This window comes from Cervus elaphus, chromosome 3 (assembly GCF_910594005.1).
Source record: "Cervus elaphus chromosome 3, mCerEla1.1, whole genome shotgun sequence".
NCBI classification, from domain to species: domain Eukaryota; kingdom Metazoa; phylum Chordata; class Mammalia; order Artiodactyla; family Cervidae; genus Cervus; species Cervus elaphus.
The window spans coordinates 11,835,058-11,855,995 of NC_057817.1; the positions used below are offsets into that span (position 1 = coordinate 11,835,058).

Genomic DNA, 20,938 nt, shown 5'->3' on the forward strand with positions numbered 1-20,938 from the left:
AGGAGAAGTTCCTTAAAATTCTTTTGTGCCACTGCTTGGCCACGGTATCCTCTGGGGGACAAGGAACACTGACCTGAGGATTGGAGCTTAAATTACAAAACCATCCTATAGCTAGACTTATTCTGCAAAAGACAAGGGAAATCCACAGAGATTCCCTATGTCCAAATTTTCTTCCGACTAAGAGACATGAAGGAACTCTGTCTTAACTATGGGATTGTTGTATGCCCTAAAAGTGAGCCTACTAGGCAAACGGTGTTAGGCACAGACAACCAAGAGAAGGAACTTGTGGCCCAAAGTTATCTGATGCTCCTTCCTTGTATCCAAATGTGCTCCCATATCCGGGAGCACCCCCTCCACAAAAGCCAACTCGAGTATGTCCCTTAGTCGAAACTGGAGCAGAAATCAGACCAACCTGGGTCCATAAGCCCTTCTCCCTCTTAGAACTAAGACAGATCAAATAAGACCTGGGCAGCTATACAGATGGCCTGGGCAAATATATAGATACATTCCAACACATTACCTTGGCATTTGACTTGATGTGGAAGGACATCATGGTCACATTTACTCAAACTTTATCTGACACTGAACATGCTAGGATCTTAAAGGAAGCCCAAAGGTATGCTATGGGGCTTCACATGTCAAGCGATAAATACCCAGTAGGGGAAACTGTGGTCCCCTCCTGAGATGCTAATTGGAATCATAATGACCCTGAGCACATCTGGGGAAGGGATCATTTTCTGATCTGGGTAAAGGCAGGACTGAAAGCAGCCCAGCAAAAAGTAATCAGCTATGCCCGGGGCTCAGCAATAGCTCAGGAGCCCAATGAGAACCCCATTGCCTTTCTGGAAAGGCTAAAAGAGGCCCTCCAAAAGTTTACCAATCTGGACTTGGACTCTTATGAGGGACAGGTGATTTTAAAGGACAAATTCCTGTCCCAATGTGCATCAGACATCAGGATAAAGTTACAACAGCTACAGCAGAGCAGGACCCTGCTTCCTCTTCAGATGAGATGGTCCAGACAGTCACCTTCTATAACAGAGAACAGGAGAGGAAGGCCAAGGCCCAGGAAAGGGAGAAAAGGAAAGAGACAAGGCATGCCCAGACACTGGCTGCCCTCCAGGGAAGCCCTATGGCAAACCCTGAGTCCTTGAAGGACAAGGCATGAGGCAAATGCCTAATCTGTAGACAGGCAGGACAATGGACCAAAGAGTGTCCAAACTGAAACAAGGCTCCTAAAATGGCTTGCTACAAATGCCATCAGTTGGCATGTGCCATCAGGACCCAAGAGCCTCAAGGTCAAGCGCCAAGACTTCCCTCGTAATGGTTCAACAAGACCTTAGCTGAAGCAACCCACTCCAGCCAACCTGCCTGGCACAGATAACTATCACAGGGCTGGAGCCAAGAGTGCAACTGCATGCGGCAGGTAGGTCCAAGAATTTCTTGGTTGACACAGGGGCTACCTACTCTGTCCTAACCTCCTACTCTGGAGCCTTCTCCTCCCAAACCTGTACTATTTTGGGTGCTACAGGAAAAAAATTACAAAAATATTCACCTGAGCACTTCTTTGTTGCTGGGGTGGACAAATATTTTCCCACCAGTTTCTTGTGGCCCCTGAGTGTCCTATTACTCCCTTATTGGGAAGAGATCTTTCCCTGCCTTCAGAATCTTGCAGATATTGCAGTCCTGATAGAAGATGCTTTAAAACTCTCTCTTGGGGACAAACTATTTTTACCAGCCAGAAAGTTAAACAGCTCCTGAACGGGAGAAGCCATTTATGGATGTCTGATCAAAGGACACTCAGATATGCAGTAGTCTCCAATTTTGAGACCATAGAGGCTAAAGCTTTGCCACCAGGTACTTTAGCCCAATTAGCTGAGCTCATAGCCCTGACTCAAGCTTTAGAGCTGGGAAAAGGAAAAAGAGTAGCCATTTACACTAACTCCAAGTTTCCTTTCTGGTGCTACATGCACATGCTGCTATTTGGAAAAGAAAGAGGTCACTTGGGGACCGAGGGTCCCCAAATATGGCGATTGAATCTTTAGGCTCTTGGAGGCAGTCCATCTGCCCACTGAGGTTTCAGTCTCCCACTGTAAAGGACACCAAAAGGGAGCACAGAAGTGGCACGAGGGAACCAAGCAAGACTCCAACCAAGATCAGAGAACCAGCCAAGATCAGGGAACCAGCCAAGATCAGGGAACCAGCCAAGATCAGAGAACCAGCCAAGATCAGGGAACCAGCCAAGATCAGGCAACTCAGAGAGCAGCATTACAGAACCATGACCTAATAGGTGTTGCTACCTTAGTTTCACAGACTAATTTGCCAGAAAATTCCTTCGTATACTGAAGGTGAGACTCTTAAAACTAAGAGTGAGGGCTTCCAAGAAGATCATATGGGGTGGTTCCAAAAGGAGAGACTCCTTTTTCTGCCTGGGAACCTCCAGTGAAAGTTGGTTAACTCCTTACATGCCACCACTCACTTAGGGGAAAAGGCCCTCCAAAGATTACTAGAAAGGTCCTTCAGAGGAACAGGCCTCCAAATGACGATAAGGCAAGTGGTCTCCTCTTGTCCCACTTGCCAGTTAATCCCCAAGGAGCTTGAAGACGCCAGCTTGCCCAGCCTGTCCAATGACATGGGGCCTACCCAGGAGAGGACTGGCAGATGGACTTCACCCAGATGCCAGTTTCTCAAGGGTATAAATACCTATTAGTAATGATAGATACATTCACAGGTGCCGGGAGCCGGCACACGAGATCCCACCCATGACAAGGTCATGAGAAAACCTGACGGGCAAGGCGGATCAGGTTTTCAGGGATTTCAAAAAGCTGCCCCCGGCGCTCACCTTAAAGATGATATCTGTCTTTCTGATGCCTGCCTCAATAGACTACTCCCTAATTTCTGTGACACAGGCAGAAGGCCTTCCCCCATCTCTTCCCAAATAAGAATCAATTTAGAACTTTAATCAGTAAGTTTCCCAGGTGGTGGTATTTTATGAGATTATCCAGGGTGAAAGGAGTGTTTTACTTTAAACTCCTTTGCTGGTATTTTAGTTTGTTTGGCAAATGCATTTATGCTCTTGGTACTAATATGCATGATTGCTTATAATACTCTAATCATAAAACAGCATAAAGAAGCTGATCATATAAAGGCCCTAGTAAACATAGAGCCCTTCGGGGAGTGAGGAAGTCCTATTAGAAAACATAAGAAAAATTATTCTAAAGGTGGTTATTGGGTTGACGTTTGCTTGCTGTGTTTTGCTTGCTGTGTTTTTGCTTTTAATGTGCTAAGGTTGTGTTATAGAAACCACTGTTAATATAGCTAAAGATCTAGAGAAATAAGAGCCTAGAGAAATACCACCCTAGTGTGGTAACAATGAGATGGTTGCTAATTGTCAGCCAGGAGTGCTAGGCAGAAGCTGCCTCACCAAAGCCGCAGAGTCTGTGTGGGGTGAACTTCTTAGATAAACGCAACTGACACCTTCTGTAGAAGGATTAATTTTTGTGTTAACAAGGTTATACTTCCACTTTGTACTGTTGCCCTATGAGACTGCTACCTTTCAGTTAGGTCACCATAGAACCAGAAAATAGGTTTACACTCACCTGACCTGCATAAAATGTTAATAGGCCCCAAGGCCAGAAGATAATGTACAAGACCCTCATAAACAAAGAAGTATGCAGAAAACACCCTGGTTTTGTGAAGGACAAGCTGATGTAATGTTAAACTATCTTCCCCTTAGAAATGTACTAACTTAGGGTATAAAAGCTATGGTAAAAAATAAGCATTGCCAGACTCTGCCAGACCCTGCAAACACCGCCGTCTGGTCATTCTCTCTCTCTCTCTCTCTCGCTCTCTCTCTCCCTCTCTCTCCCTCTCTCTCCCTCACAGACTTGGCTCTATCAAGGCGGGTCTCACATGTCTTCTCTCTCTCTCGCCGACGCCGACGCCGTTCATCCTGAGGGTGCCCCGTGGATCCTGCTGAGGCTGGATCCCGGCACACAGGATGGATTGAAGGCTTTCCCACTCAGACTGAGAAGGTTGAAGAGGTGGTAAAAAAAAAAAAACAACTGCTCCATGAAATCATTCTGAGATTTGGTCTGCCCAGGTCATTACAAAGTGACAATGGGACATCAATTACTTCTAAGGTCACCCAAGGAGTCTCTAAAGGATTGGGCATTATTTATTATCTCCACTGTGCCTGAAGGCCTCAGTCTTCAGGAAAAGTAGAAAGAGCCAACAAATTCTTAAAATCAGAGATAAAAAAGATAACCCAGGAGACCTCCCTGGGATGGAAGGAGGCTTTACCAAAAGCTCTCCTCCACACCCGTATTGCCCCTAAAGGTCAGGTTGATCTTAGTCCTTATGAGATGCTCTATGGGAGACCTTTTGCTTATGTCAATGACCTCTTCCTAGATCCAGAGGCTCAGACCCTCTAGTCTTATACCATGACCACTAGGCAATTCCAACAGGATATACACTTGTGGGATGTCAATCAGGACTCAAAAGATTCTAAAGAGCCACCACTATATGCTCCATGGGTTCAAATCCTAATTAAAATCTGGAAAGATGGGTCCCCAAAGGCTCAACTCCAGCCCACATGGAAGGGCCCCTACCCTGTAATACTTTCTACCCCCACAGCGGTCAAGGTGCCAGGACATGACTCCTGGATTCACTATTCATGAGTCAAACCATGGAAGAAAACAGAAGAGAGGACATTCAATCCACCTGTGAGCCCCTGGGAGATCTCAAATACCTACTCAGAACTACAAATGAGTGCCATTCCAATGAACACCCCCAAAATCAAGTTTCTGGGGATAAGATTTCTCTTGATAGCACTAAAGCGCCAGTGCAGCTTGGCAGGGGTTGTACTCCAAAATAGAGAGAAGATAGATCTCCTGATCCTTGAACAAGGAGGGACTCGAGCCATCTTGAATGAGACATGTTGTTTCTGGGTAAATACTTCCAGCTAAGTTAAAGAAAGTCTACAGTTCAGTTCAGTCACTCAGTCATGTCTGACTCTTTGCAACCCCATGGACTGCAGGACGCCAGGCCTCCCTGTCCATCACCAACTCCTGGAGCTTACTCAAACTCATGTCCATTGAGTCAGTGATGCCACCCAACCATCTCATCACCTGTCATCCCCTTCTCCTCCTGCCTTCAAGCTTTCCCAACATCAGGGTCTTTTCAGATGAGTCAGTTCTTTGCATCAGGTGGCCAGAGTATTGGAGTTTCAGTCCTCAAGAAAAACATTCTAGATTCTGCTGCTGCTGCTGCTGCTGCTAAGTTGCTTCAGTTGTGGCCGACTCTGTGCGACCCCATAGACGGCAGCCCACCAGGCTCCCCCGTCCCTGGGATTCTCCAGGCAAGAACAGCGGAGTGGGTTGCCATTTCCTTCTCCAATGCATGAAAGTGAAAAGTGAGAGTGAAGTCGCTCAGTCATGTCCGACTCTTAGCGACCCCATGGACTGCAGCCCAGCAGGCTCCTCTGTCCATGGGATTTTCCAAGCAAGAGTACTGGAGTGGGTTGCCATTGCCTTCTCCGTTCTAGACCCTACAGGACCTCAAAGAATGAGCTGGAGAGTTCCTGGGGTGGCTACCATCTCTCTTTGGGGGACCCTCCTGGCGATGGGAAATTTGGAGTTGGCTAATGCCCCAATAGTCCCTGTCATCATGATATTGATCCTGCCCATGATTGCTCCATGTATTGTCAATTGTTTAACCCATTTGGTCTCTGCCCAGGTCAACAAGCTACAACATGCAGTGCCAGTTCAACAAGGATATACAAAACTACACCCAACCATAGAAAATATCACTCACCCTTAGATGGACACTGCTAGAAGGACTCTGAGGCCCGAGACTAGCAAGAGGGGGAGGCCCAATGTCCCTCGCTGTCCCAGTTCATCAGGAAGTAGCCAGAGACACCTTGGTGTCCCTGTTCCCAAAGAATTGGGCCTCCCATCTCTTGAGGGGGGAATGTTAGATAGTTAGAATAGGAAAAAGGAGTCCAAAATGGTGCTGGCTCAAAGACAAAGAAGGGAAAAGCCCACAAAAATGGAACAAAGGAAAGTCCAAGGACCAGATTGAGGACCTCGGGTAAAACTTCCCTCCTGGCTAGCCCAATTTCCACAGGGCAGGCTCAGAGGGGAGGAGACAAATGTATAAAAGGAGGAAGCCTAGAAGGATTGGGGGCTTCTCTTCTCTTTGTGTCTTTTGGGTTGGCCTGCCATCATGCCTCTAGGATGTATTTTCCTTTACTTTCTAAATAAAACTGAGCTGTAACATGCGGCTGTAACACTGGTCCATCTGAGGACTATAACACTGGTCCATCCATCGCTTAAAATTTTTATTGTGATGAGACAGAACCGAGGAAATTACAAACTCCCCCAACACGTTGAACCAGTCATATCTCCAAACTGAATATCAGAGGCATTTTTGAGCAGGTGAAGGTCCAGAAAGTCACCAACATCTGGAAAATTTGGCAGAAGTTTGTCAGGGCACATTTATGACTGGCAGGCTGAATCTTTCGTAAAGAGAAATTCATGAAAATGGACAATTCTGGAATCCAGCACCAGGAGCAAAACTCCAAGCCCTAGTAGGATATTAAATTATTCCTAAATAGCATAGATGCTTTAGTTAATAAACTAATCCTCAGGTAAATGCATTTGGATATTACATTAGCTCTTTTAGAATAGAAAGCTTCAATTTTCATAGTTTCAGATTCCTCTTGCCCATAACCTGGCCCATTTGGTGCTTGTAATATCTCTTTTAGAATAGTAACCTTTTGATCTATTACTGCAGATTCATTTTAATAAATTTGATTGGCTGTAGCACATTTAGAATTTGTATTAACTCTTTGAGCTTAACATTTAAACATCATTAAATGTGCTGAGGCAGAATTATTCTTTCTTGATTTAGAGAGGATCTTAAATTCTTTAACATGAACATTTTCTGAAAAATAAATATATTACTCGGGTAGTGCCTCCTAAAATTCATAGACATGTCTATGAAAATATAACTTTCAGCTATCTTTTTGACAAAGATAGAAAACATATATTAAAAAAATAGATTATGGGATATGAAGGCAAATTTGTACTTAAATGGGAAACAAATAGAAGAAAGCAGAGTCTGGATTGAAACAGAGCAGATCAGCTGTTCCCAAGCTTTTGCATTCTGCAATTGTCACTTAAGTGGCACCATCCTTGCACACTCACATACAAAAACACAGACAACATGCCATTAAGTTGGTCATTCATTTAACTAGCTTGTTGTATTAGGTGTTTTCTATGTGTGGTAACTGTGTAAGGCCTGGGGTCACTGAGAGTAAACTTGTAACACACATTATTGCAGGGGCTCACAATCTTCTGAAGGAGAAGGTAATAATTACAGCAGTGTAATAGATGATATAACAAATATATGGATAGGGCAGAGAACATCAAGGGCTCATCTGCTTAATGCCATCAGGGGACACATTCACGAGATGAAGAGATTTGCATATATTAAATCCTAAAAAGGGAGTTGGAAGGGTTGCCAAGGTGAAGAAGGCACTGCAGCTGAAGGAAGATTTGTGGAAGCTGAAGGACTAGGATTTTATAGGGAACTGTAAGAAGCGAGGTGCAAATAGAGCCAGGTGTGAATACGTAGGAGAAAGTAGTGTACACAAGGGTAGAACAGCTATTTGCAACACTGTTGGCAGCTTGCTAGGGGGTAATAATTCTTTCCTGTACAAGATTTTAATATCCCTGGTCTTTACCCATGTTAATAAGTAAACTCCAGTCATTATGAAAAGCCAAAAGTGCTCTTACTTTTGGCAGCCAGCCTCCAAGATGGTCCCCAGTCATCAAACTCTTCCTAGTCACACCCTTCTATAGTCTCCTTCCACCCTGTAGCAAAGTTTGTCTGTGTGACCTCCACCATAAAGCAGAAGTGATAAATTGCCCTTCTGAGATGGGACTGGGAGTACAAGTGCAAGATGGTGGAGTAGAAGGACGTGCACTCATCTTCTCCTGCGAGAACTCCAAAATTACAACTCACTGCTGAACAACTGTCGACAGGAGAATTTTGGATCCCACCAAAAAAAGATGCCGTACATAAAAGGGCAAAGGAGAAGCCCCAGCAAGATGGTAGGAGGGGTGAAATCATGTTTCTAATCAAAGCCCATACCCATCAGAGACACTTGGTAGGCCCAAAGGAAACCTTGTGTACACCAGGAAACCCCACAGAGACTGAGCCGGACCTGCCTGTGAGTGTGTCCTGAGGAGGTACAGGTCAGCAGTGGACTGCCGCAGGGGCAGGGGCTCTGGGTGCAGCAGACCTGGGTATGGCATAAGCCCTCTTGGAGCAGGTCACCCTTAACCCCACCATAGAGCTGCCAGAACTTACACAGGACTGGGGAAACAGACTCTTGGAGGCCACAAACAAAACCTTGTGCTCACCAGGACCCAGGAGAAAGGAGCAGTGACCCCCACAAGAGACTGACCCAGACTTGCCCATGAATGTCCAGGAGTCTCCCGCAGAGGTGTGGGTTGGGGGCACTGAGGTCTGCAGTGCATGCTGACCTCCTTATGAAGGAGGTCACCATTATCTCCATCACCTCCACCATAGTTTGGCCTCAGGTCAAACAACTGGGAGGGAACACAGCCCCATCCATCAACACAAAATTGGATTAAAGATTTACTGACCATGGCCCCACCCATCAGAACAATACCCAGTTTCCCCCTCAGTTAGTCTCTCCCATTAGGAAGCTTCCATAAGCCTCTAATCCTTATCCATCAGAGGGAAGACAGAATGAAAACCACAATTACAGAAAACTAATCAAACTGATCACATGGACCACAGCCTTGTCTAACTCAATGAAAACTATGAGCCATGCCATGTAGGGCTACCCAAGATGGACAGGTCAGGGTGGAGAGTTCTGATAAAACATGGTCCATTGGAGAAGGAAATGGCAAACCACTTCAGTATTCTTTCCTTGAGAACCTCAGGAACAATATGAAAAGGCAAAAAAATAGTACACTGAAAGATGAACTTGCCAGGTGGGTAAGGGCCCAATATGCTACTGGAGAACAGTGGAGAAATAACTCCAGAAAGAATGAACAGATGTAGCCAAAGCAAAAACTACATCCAGTTGTGGATGTGACTGGTGATGGAAGTAAAGTCCAAGGCTGTAAAAAACAATACTGCATAGAAACCTGGAATGTTAGGTCCCTTGAATAAAGATAAATTGGAAGTGGTCAAACAGGAGATGGCAAGAGTGAATATCGACATTTTAGGAATCAGCGAACTAAAATGGACTGGAATGGGTGAATTTAAATCAGATTACCATTGTATCTACTACTGCGGGCAAGAATCCCTTAGAAGAAATGGAGTAGCCCTCATAGTCAACAAAAGAGTCTGAAATGCAGTATTTGGATGCAATTTCAAAAATGACAGAATGATCTCTGTTCATTTCCAAGGCAAACCATTCAATATCACAGTAATCTAAGGGTATGCCCCAATCAAAAATGCTGAAGAACCTGAAGTTGAATGATTCTATGAAGACCTATAAGACCTTCTAGAACTAACACCCCAAAAAGATGTCCCTTTCATTATTGGGGACTGGAATGCAAAAGGAGAAAGTCTAGAGGTCCATGGAGTAATAGGCAAATTTGGCCTTGGAGTACAGAATGAAGCAGGGCAAAGGCTAACAGGGTTTTGCCAAGAGAACGCACTAATCAAAGCAAACACCCTCTTCCAACAACACAAGAGAAGACTCATGGACATCACCAGATGGTCAACACCAAAATCAGACTGATTATATTCTTTGCAGCCAAAGATGGAGAAGCTCTATAGAGTCAGCAATAACAAGACTGGGAGCTGACTGTGACTCAGGTCATGGACTCCTTATTGCAAAATTCAGACTTAAATTGAAGAAAGTAGGGAAAACGATTAGACCATTCAGGTTTGACCTAAATCAAATCCTTATGATTATACAGTGGAAGTGACAAATAGATTCAAGGGGTTAGATCTGATAGACAGAATGCCTTCAGTCTCTGTACAATTCCTGACATTGTACAGGAGGCAGTTATCAAGACCATCCCCAAGAAAAAGAAATGCAAAAAGGCAAAATGGTTGTCTGAAGAGGCCTTACAAATAGCTCAGAAAAGAAGAGAAGTGAAAGGCAAAGGCGAAAAGGAAAGATATTCCCATTTGAATGCAGAGTTCCAAAGAATAGCAAGGAATGATAAGAAAGCCTTCCTCAGTGAGCAATGCAAAGAAATAGAGAAAAACAATAGAATGGGAAAGACTAGAGATCTCTTCAAGAAAATGAGAGATACCAAGGGAACATTCCATGCAAAGATGGGCACAAAAAAGGACAGAAATGGTATGGACCTAACAGAAGCAGAAGAGATTAAGAAGAGGTGGCAAGAATACACAGAAGAACTGTACAAAAAAGATCTCCATGACCCAGATAACCACGATGGTGTGATCACTCACCTGGAGCCAGGCATCCTGGAATGTGAAGTCAAGTGAGCCTTAGGAAGCATCACTATGAACAAAGCTCGTGGAGGTGATGGAATTCCAGTTGAGCCATTTCAAATCCTGAAAGATGATGCTGTGAAAGTACTGCACTCAATATGCCAGCAAATTTGGAAAACTCAGCAGGGGCCACAGGACTGCAAAAGGCCAGTTTTCATTCCAATTTCAAAGAAAGGAAATGCCAAAGAATGTTCAAACTACCACACAATTGCACTCATCTGACATGCTAGCAAAGTAATGTTCAAAATTCTCCAAGCCAGGCTTCAGCAATATGTGAACTGTGAACTTCCAGATGTTCAAGCTGGATTTAGAAAAGTCAGAGGAACCAGACATCAAATTGCCAACATCTGTTGGATCATTGAAAAAGCAAGAGAGTTCCAGAAAAACATCTATTTCTGCTTTATTGACTATGCCAAAGCCTTTGACTATGTGGATCACCACAACTGTGGAAAGTTCTTAAAAAGCTCTGGAATACCAGACCACCTTACCTGCCTCCTGAGAAACCTGTATGCAGGTCAAGAAGCAACAGTTAGAACTGGACGTGGAACAGCAGACTGGTTCCAAATTGATAAAGGAGTACATCATAGTTGTATATTGTCATCCTGCTTATTTAACTTATATACAGAGTATATCATGAGAAACGCTGGGCTGGATGAAGCACAAGCTGGAATCAAGATTGCTGGGAGAAGTACTAATAACCTCAGATATGCAGATAACATCACCTTGGCAGAAAACAAAGAAGAACTAAAGAGCCTCTTGATGAAAGTGAAAGGAGAGAGTGAAAAAGCTGGCTTAAAACTCAGCATTCAGAAAACTAAGATCATGGCATCCGGTCCCATCACTTCATGGCAGATAGATGGGGAAACAGTGGAAACAGTGAGAGATTTTATTTTTTTGGTGGGGGGGGCTCCAAAATCACTGTAGATGTTGACCGCACCCATGAAATTAAAAGATGCTTGCTCCTTGGAAGAAAAGTTATGACCAACCTAGATTGCATATTAAAAAGCAGAGACATTACTTTGTCAACAAAGGTCCATGTTGTCAAAGCTATGGTTTTTTCCAGTGGTCATGTATGCATGTGAGAGTTGGACTATTGAGTGCTGAAGAATTGATGCTTTTGAACTGTGGTGTCAGAGAAGACTCTTGAGAGTCCCTTGGACTGCAAGGAGATCCAAACAGTCCATCCTAAAGGAAATCAGTCCAGAATACTCATTAGAAGCGTGCTGAAGCTGAAACTCCAACACTTTGGCCACCTGATGTGAAGAACTGACTCCTTGGAAAAGACCCTGATGATGGGAAAGATTGAAGGCAGAATGAGAAGGGGTTGCCAGAGGATAAGATGGTTGGATGGCATCACTGACTCAATGGACATGAGTTTGGGTAGGCTCTGGGAGTTGGTGATGGACAGGGAGGCCTGGCGTCCTGCAGTCCATGGGGTTGCAAAGAGTCAGACACGATTGAGCGACTGAACTGAACTGAACTGATGGGAGTGGGTTATATAAAAGATTGTGGAGTCTGTCTTGTTCTCTCTCTCTCACACACACACCCACACATAGCACATCACTCAATCAATCCATCACTCAGTCACTCATCTTGGTCAAAGGGAAGTCAGTTGTCATGTCTTCTGAACAGCCCCATGAACTGAAGCTTCCTGGCAACAGCCATGCTAGTGAGCATGAAGCTGATCCTTCTGCCCATTGGGATGATCTTAGTTCTGACCAAGAGACTGCCTGGCTACTACTTCATTAGAGCCAGAACCACCCAGCTAACTAACACATCCTGATTCCTGATCCACAGAAGCTCACATGAGAGAATAAACCTCTGTTGTTTTAAGCTGCTCAGTTAGGGAATAATTTATTAAACAGCAACAGATAATAATACAGTACTCGTTTCCAAAGACTTCTAAGAGGAGCATAATAGATCCCAAGTGAAAATGACAAATCAATGCTAACAGCTTCACAATCCTCACTATAGGTGGTGGGAAGCCATTGACAGATTTTAGGCAAGGGAGTGATACAATTAATTCATGTTTTAGGATGATTACTTTTGCCTTAGTCATAGGGTTTTTCCATTCCATTTTGGGGTCCTTCCTCCACTATTGCTTTTTCATCTACCTCTGAAGAACCTAACAGTGTATGACACTTGCTGTCTTATTTTCCTGACTATACTATGAGCTACTCAGGAACAGAAATGGATCTATTAGTACCTCTTAGTAATTTATAAATAATTCTTGGTGCTCCTAGAACCCTGCTGAGCATTAGGAAGGAGAGGACTCAGTAAACACTTGCAAATTAATTGAATGATAGGAGGTAGTTGGGCTAGCAAGTTACTAGATTAGCTTGTTGAAGGAATGATGAAGGAATGGCCTTTAGAGATGTCAAAGGAGAAGGAAGGAGAAATCAGTCATTTCACACACAATACCACACACACACACTGATAGCTAGCTTTGCAGGTAAAATCACCTACTAAAAAGCTTAAACCTTTGTACTGCCTCCTGGTGTTGTCACAGCAGAGATCAAAGGAAGAGAATTCTGGTAGCTGGAATAGTCTGGCAGAACCCAGCAATCTTATTCGTAGTTCATAGATATAAAACAATGCTACCAAAAAGTGATTAAAAAGTAAAAATAGCAACAATAGTTATCTTACTCTTTCAAAGCTTATGACTTGGTTTGTACTAAACTAATAAAAGTTTCAATGGAAAGAAGCAGTATAATGTCATAAAGAAATAAACCCTATAACATATCCACATAGTTATACAGATATAAAAAGACAAATTTTATATTCACACCAAGTTATAGGAGTATTTGGATTAAGCAAAAAAGCAAGTGTAATCAAGTAACAAAGAGAAGTCCACTGAAATCCTTTCTATACACAAAACATCTTCACTGGAGATTCTGAACACACTCTAAAACTCTAAATATTCAGTTGTTTACTTTTTTAAAAGGTAGGGATTTGAATCAACAGGTAACGCATAAGAGTATCACAAGAATCAGCTAAACTCTCCTCATTCAGAATGATGATTGGAAAAAATGTCCAAATACTTTAAAACTGTCTTAAGCTTATAAATGAGATATCTGTTTTTATGATCTACTAAAAGTAATTTCTTGTCTCCATATTTTCTTCCACTTTAAAACAGTACTCCATCTGAAATACTTGTGTTGTCTTTAAAACCTCAAAGTGATTACCCACTTCCTTGTTATGTAAGAGCAACTCTTGTTTTGGACTTGTTTCATTTTCTGGTTTAACTTCGTATCTTCCAAGTACACACACGCATGCACACGTGCACACACAAACTGCAAACCTGAAGTAATGTTAGGTAATCAACTACATTTTACAAAAACTTTTATTATAAAGGATATTTCTTCTCCTTTTCATCATTTGTTCCCTGATAATCAGATCCTTTCTTATATAAAGTTTTATTATTAATACAAAAATTGAGTAACAAGCAGTGGTCTTTGTTTAAGACTACAAAATAGAAACAATACTTTCTGAGGAATTATCTTTGAAGAAGAATTAAAATGATTTTTAAAGGATTTTGGTGATCAGATTAAAATATTAACCATTTTTATTCACAGCTCCATTGATGAGATTTTTTCCCCCTTCAACTGTAAATTGTTATACAGAGAAAAACAAACACAAACAAAACCCCCAAGAACTTGAAAAAAAAATGATTAGAAATATTTGCCTAGGTTATTCCTTTTCAGTTTTTTTCAAATAAAAGCAACTATTTTTATAAACTTTTACTAATTAAAAATAAATTTTAACATGTTTTACTTTAAAATTTTTTAATTTTGTGTTGGGGTTAGAGGTGACCAGTGAAGGGACTCAGTTATACATATACATGTATCCATTCTCCCCCAAACACCCCTCTCATCCAGGCTGCTCCACATAACACTGAACAGAGTTCCATGTGCTATAGAGTAGACCCTTTTTGGTTATTTAAAATGGATAATACGGAGCTAGTGGTAAAGAACCTGCATGCCAACGCAGGAAACGTAAGAGACGGTGGTTTGGGTCGGGAAGATCCCCTGGAGGAGGACAAGGCAACCCACTTGGGTTTTCTTGCCTGAAGAGAGAATCCCCATGGACACAGGAGTTTGGCAAGCTACAGTCCATGGGGTCGTAAAGATTTGGACACAACTGAAGCAACTTAGCACTCACGCAACTGATAAGGATGTCTTTAAAAAATAAAAATTAAGCTGGTGGATGAATCCCATACCTTATATTTGGTTGATAGGATGAACTGAAATTGTAGAGTTCTTCCCATTCACCGAAATATTGTTTTAAAACAAGTCTTTCATCTGCCTTTTCCTCCTTGACTTTACTGCAGTTAACTATGTAAGCAAAAAAGAAAAAAGTTTCAAAACAGGAGTCTATAATTACATTACTATTAGCTATTTCACTTCAGAAGTTTTAAAAATATTTACTGAGCTATGAAAACCAGCATATTTTCCAGAAATTCTTTACTAAATCAGAATTAATCTGCAGTGTTTCTGCAGGCTGAAATGTCAGCACAGTCTGTACCTGCTGCAGAAATAATTTATGCAAATGCTTCCATGCCAAGTTTTCATAATATCCAGGAAATCTGATATGTGAGACATTCTTACTTTTGTCAGTAGTAAAAATCTTAGTAGTTCAAATACACAAAGGTAGACATTTAACTCTAAACAAATTTATGTGAAAATTCTGTAGCCAGCAGAATACATGATCAGGGTAGTCTACACTTATTTTTAAACTGTGTACTTTTTAATTCCTTTTACTCTCTCTGTTAACAAAAGCCTGGATAGCCAAGACTATGATTTTTCCAATAGTCACGTATGAATATGAGAGTTGAACCATAAGGAAGGCTAAGCACAGAAGAATTGATGCTTTTAAATTGTGGCGCAGGAGGACTCTTGAGAGTTGCTTGGACTGCAAGATTAAACCAGACAATCCTAAAGGAAATCAACCCTGAATATCCATTGCAAGGACTCATGCTGAAGCTGAAGCCCTAATACTTTGGCCCCCTAATGTGCAGAGCTGACTCACTGGAAATGACCCTGATGCTGGGAAACAGTGAAGGCAAAAAGGAACAGGGGAGGCAGAGAATGAGATCGTTAGAATCACGGACTCAATGGACATGAGTTTGAACAAACACCAAGAGATAGTGGAGGGCAGGGAAGCCTGGTATGCTACAGTCCATGGGGTTCCAAAGAGTCAGACAAGACTTAGTGACTGAATAGCAACTCTGTCTGCAAAAAAAATTTAGCCTGTACTAAGAATGACTGATCATAGCCTGAAGTTATAATCCTAGGAAAAAGTTGTAGGATTCCTGTATCTTTTTCCTCTTAATTCTAATTCTACTCTGCCTTCCTAATTTTCAACATCTTTTTCTTAGGCAGTAAGTGTTTCAACTCCAATTTCCTTCCTTTCTCTCATTCTTTCTTGAGTAGTCTTTCACACTTTTTTGAATCTCTATACGCTTTCCCTGCATGCCTCTTCATCATATGAAAGTTTCAGATAATCTTGATCTATTAATCTTTGCTCAAGGTGTTTAATATGTCATCTTGAAGAGCATATTAAACATACCATTTATTGCCATATAATGAAATAAATATTGTACTTATTACAAATAGCTAGAATTTTAGAGGGCGTGAAAACTGAAAAGACTGCAACCACGTTGCCCCCAAATTAGTTAAAAATAATATTTTGCTTTTTTGAAGAAGTCCAAAATGTACATGCATGCTTCAATTAAAATAATTTCTTGCAAAAATTTCTGACTGTAAAATTTTAAGGGTGTTAGTGAAGTTGGAGGTTTGAGGGATTGATATTTTGGACTGGGTGTTGGTTTGCTAATGCCTAGGTGCTATGCAGTTTATACATATTTAAATCTTGTAACAATCCTGTGAGATAAGGATTATCAGCCTCAAATAATGTTTGATGCTAAAGGTGAAATGGTCTAACCTCAGGTAGACCTGCATTTGACACTACTTTCTAGCTTCCTATCTGGCTCAAGTTTCTAGTTTTACTGCTCACTCCAGCTGTGCATCTCCACTACTCCTCCTGCGGGCTGACCTTCACTTACGCTCTTCCCTTTTCTTGAAATGAAATTGGTATTCACAATCTATTTCAAAAAATACTTAAACCAAGATAGCACACTGCAGGGTCCAGAAAAAACAGTTTAATCCAGCAGTGTGGGGGTCTAACTTGTCTTACACAATCTTTTAATAAGCGCTTTTGTTTTTAAGTTCTTAAACTTCGTCCTGAACTTTCAGAGGAACCCAGAGCCTCCTAATGCTGAAACATTTCAGGTTTCTGATAAGGAAATCCATTTTCTCCTTTCAGCTTCCCCCTGCCACCCTCCTACCCCCTTAAGTCACACACCATGAGTTTAATTTCTTTCCATTGTCTCTTTTGGTCCATTATCCTCTCCTGTTTTCTTCATTCTTACAGATTTTTACCACCACCATCACAGTCACCACCACAACCGTCACCACTGTCCTTTCTTTTTTTAGAAAGAAAAGGAAGATGAAGAAGAGGAATAGATGTGGGTAGTCACCTTGTTATATTTTGTCGGAAGTCTAAAATCTTTCTTCTTTTTAATCATCAGCCTGGTGTGAAAATCATGGACTTCGGAGTCAGATTCCCCACCTTTTCCAAGTTGGGGCACAGACAGAAAATGTATTTGTTTGGTATGCTGGGGTAAGTGGGAGCACTGACATGACAGATCAGTGCACCTTGAATTACAGGTGTACCAAGGCATCCACCACCTTGTCTCAAGGGGGTAAACATGGGGATTCCAGTTACTGCTTCTGCGTACTGGTTGGGAAATGCAAGAGCTAACATATCTGAAAGTGCCAGCACGATGTTGACACACAGGAGGAACCCGCAGAGATCTGCTTGCTTCCTTTATATCCATCCCCGCCCCCAGTCAGTCTCAACTTACACAATGCAGGGGCTAACATATTTGTAAATGACTAAGATGGACGTCACTGTGACACCACAGAGGATGATCTGGGGTCAGAGCATCCTTTGGACCAGATAGCAGCATCACACAGCTGGGCAGAGGAGAGGGGGAGGCCAGGAGGGTATTTGGCTTCCAAACTCTGCACTGAAGTGATAACTGCCTTTGCTTTTGGAAATCACTGGCCCTGAGGCCTTAGGAAGAGTTGGCTGCAGGTGTTAAGGAAAAGTCTAGTGGCTTGTGTTTTAGATGAAAGGAAAGAGCTGAGGTGGTTAAAGATATGGCCTTTGTTTTATTATATTTAGCCCTGTTCTGTTTAACCTTCATTTTCACATTATTTTTTTCCTGCACACACAAAAAATCTGTTTACAGCTTCTCAAGTTTACAATCTTCCTAGGGTCGGGGCATTCATTCTTTGTTACTTCGGATTTGGGCATACACATCTTTACAGTTAAAAGTGCAAATGCAATCACACCAAACAGCATGTGGCATAATATAAGGCAAACGAGATAGACTCTGAATTTCACTAATGGGTAAAGAAAACAAACCCAAAAAACCCCAAACCCCAAACCAAACCGAACAGTGAGGAGTTTAATGAATGTTAAGCTCACCAAACAGTAACTTACACAGCCTGACTTTCTTTTTTGTTTCCTCAGCTTCCTCTTTTTTGATTCATTTCACCTTGACTTTGCTCTTTCTTTTGACTGAAATTTTTGTTTTTGTTTTTTTTTAGTTTTTTGACTCATCAAAAAACAACAACAATAAACACCCAAAAAACCGGCCAAAGAAACTCCAAAGAGGCAAATGGGAAGGGAAAGAAAGCAACAGGTCGTCCTGCTTTCTGCCGAGCTCGCGTGGGGAGTCGGATCCGAAGGTCCCATCCCGGGGTCGGGTGCCGGGTACCTTCCTGCGGCCTGTCAATCACCCCCACCAGGCTCTTCCCAATTCGGTTGGGCAACCTCCCTCTCCTCCTCCTCTCTCAGCTGTCAGGAAATCCTGGAGCCGCCCTCGCCCCGGAGCCACTTGTCTTCTAAGTGGCCGGGGATGGAGCTTTGTTTTCAAAAGAAGTAAATAAAAAACAACCCTGAGACTTCAGGGGCCCGAGGGCCGCAGAGCTCGGCCGGGCAGACGGCTCGTGCCGCCCGGGGCGAGGCGGCTCCTCCCGCCGGTTCTCGGAGACCGACCCCGAGCAGCTGCGCTCAACTTGTTTGTTGGAAAGCCGGCGGGACTGGGCCGGCGGTGCTCGCCTTAGGGGCTCTCGGGTGTCGGGGCGGGGCGCCCTCCCGGCGGAATCGCGGGGCTGCGGACGCGCCGGGTTTGTCGCCGGGACGCGGGGACCCCCACCCGTCCGCGGCTCCGCGCCCCCTCTGCAGCCTGGGGCTTCCCCCCGCCGCTCCAGGTCGGTTTTTCCCGGCGACTCTGGTGGTGCCTTCCAAAGTCCCAGGGCTCTGGGCACACCTCGGGGTTTTCTCCCGCCTCCCGCCTGCTCTGCTTGGGGCCCCAGGAAGTCGCGAGCGCCCCACGGGTGGTGCGTTCCGGGCGGCGCGCGGCGGAGCCTGCAAGGACTTGGGGGAGGAAGGGGCGACCCCGCCGGCAGCGATGAAGCCGTCTTGGCTGCAGTGTCGCAAAGTCACCGGCGCGGGGGGCCTCGGCGGGTCCCTGCCCGCGTCCTCTCCCGCGCGCGGAGCCGGCCCGGCCCGCCGGGCGTACTTGGCCCCCGGCCCGCGGGGCGCTCTCGGGGGCCGGGGCTGCAGGGCGCTGTCCTCGGGCGGCGGCGAGTACAAGACCCACTTCGCGGCCTCGGTGACCGACCCCGAGAGGTTCTGGGGCAAAGCCGCGGAGCAGATCAGCTGGTACAAGCCCTGGACCAAGACGCTGGAGAACAGACATTCGCCTTCCACCAGTTGGTGAGTGACTCCTGAGCCCACCCCCGGCTCTTTTGGGCGTCCAGGCTCCACGTCCCCTGCATCGGAGCCTGGAGTTCTTTTGGGAAAAGAGGATGAGACTGGAGGTGTGATCACACCTTTTAAATCCGTGTTTAATTTCAGCTTCATAGTCAAGCTCGCTTGCCTTGTCTTGAGCGATTCGGTTACCTAGGGTGAAAGCCCTGGTTGCTACAGACAAGAAATTTACCTGTATGGCCAGGCTCTGCTTAGTCGAGCATGAGCCAGCCCTCCGGAGACCCACAGTCTAGAAAGGGAAGCAGCCACCGCAACAAGTGCAAGCAGAGTGAAGAACTAAGGTAGTTTCTAAGTATCCTCACCCTGTGAGGAGGAAGAGAGTGGGTGAAAGACTTCAGTAAGATCACACCTATGTAGAGATTGGAAAAGTGGATATGTCCTCTCAAAGTTGACAAAGTCCCAGTTATTAAAGTCCAGGACATGGAACACAGGTTGAAATTTGACTGTTGATGTGGCTGCGAATAATTGTGTTGGTGGGAAAGGGGACTGGTGAGTCAGGGGTTGATTTGGGAAAGGATTTATGCATCACGCCAAGTAGGTGGGATCTGGTCCACAGCCCTATCCTGTATATGAAGCTGCAGTGTATTCCAGAGAGAATACGCAGTACATCTGCCTAGAAGATGCTAGAAATCATGGTAGGAATAAAGTTTTTTTTTTTTTTTCTTTTAGAGTTGCCATTGTAAGTAGTTATAAATACTGTTTTTGTGTTACAACAAACAAAAGATACTTTTGTAGAATAAATGCCAAACTTGTCAGATTCTTAAGGGTGAATCACACAGGCGAACTGGAGAGTTATGGCTGCTCTTTGGGCCATGTGCCTAGCTCTTAAGAATGTGATTGCTTTCCTCAGCCAGCCCTGAGGGAGAGAGGTTTTCTCTAGAAAAGTCTGCAGAACACTGCAGTGGGGTTTCCCACTACCATTTCCAAGTCCCCAGCAGTGAAATGGGAGAATGAGATGGTCAGGTTTGCATTTGATGAATGTCTTCTTGTTGAGAGTAGGAATCTGGAAGGGAGAATGACCTCTCAACCAGAGGCTGTTCTCTGTCCCCACCATCTCTGTCCCCTCTTGATTGTTCGGAGCTGTTTACATGGGTTTACCTTTAGAGTCTAGCACATTTCCCCATCCAGCTCAAGTTTTCCAATAGTGTTTGATTGATCCTCTCTTATGTACCCGTCAGCGAACCAAGCACTTGGTATGCATGTGGCAAGGGGGGCGGGGAGGCGTCATGATGGTTAACAGCCTGGTCTCTGGGGCCAGAAGTTTGTGTTTGAGTTCTGGCTCTTTACAGTTACTGGCGGTGTGTTCATAGGCAGGTTGCTTAATCTCTCTGTTCTTCAGTTTTGTCATATATGAATGTGTAACTAGTAAGATTAATTTAGTAAAGGATTAAGACCAAGTCTTAAAAGAAATAGACCCTATAAATGTTAGAGTAAGAATAGCTATCTTTGCCCTCTCATTGCACAGTTATTTAAGAGCAGGAAATCTTGCTAGATCTGAGAAGATCAAAACACAGAGATGATTGTC

The 20,938-nt window shown here is 43.8% G+C and overlaps 1 protein-coding gene and 1 long non-coding RNA gene across 4 annotated transcripts in view; one reads left to right on the forward strand and one right to left on the reverse strand.

Annotated features, from left to right (window-relative positions):
• The window catches only part of LOC122679670, a 40,567-nt gene extending 20,902 nt beyond the window's left edge, over nt 1-19,665 (reverse strand). Inside the window, exons 1-2 of one of the 2 annotated variants that reach the window (XR_006336479.1) lie at nt 19,586-19,665; nt 14,729-14,843 (exon numbers count right to left, since the gene is read on the reverse strand). This is a non-coding gene — a long non-coding RNA (uncharacterized LOC122679670). Of the gene's footprint in view, nt 1-14,728; nt 14,844-18,078; nt 18,460-19,585 lie in introns of those variants that run through there. The other variant, XR_006336476.1, reaches the window with a different exon arrangement.
• ACSS3 (acyl-CoA synthetase short chain family member 3) overlaps nt 18,914-20,938 on the forward strand; it is a 162,613-nt gene continuing 160,588 nt past the window's right edge. Inside the window, exon 1 of one of the 2 annotated variants that reach the window (XM_043880529.1) lies at nt 18,914-19,359. In XM_043880529.1, the coding sequence (XP_043736464.1) occupies nt 19,052-19,359 (308 nt within the window). In that variant the 5' untranslated portion in view covers nt 18,914-19,051. The remainder of the gene's footprint in view (nt 19,360-20,938) is intronic. The other variant, XM_043880518.1, reaches the window with a different exon arrangement.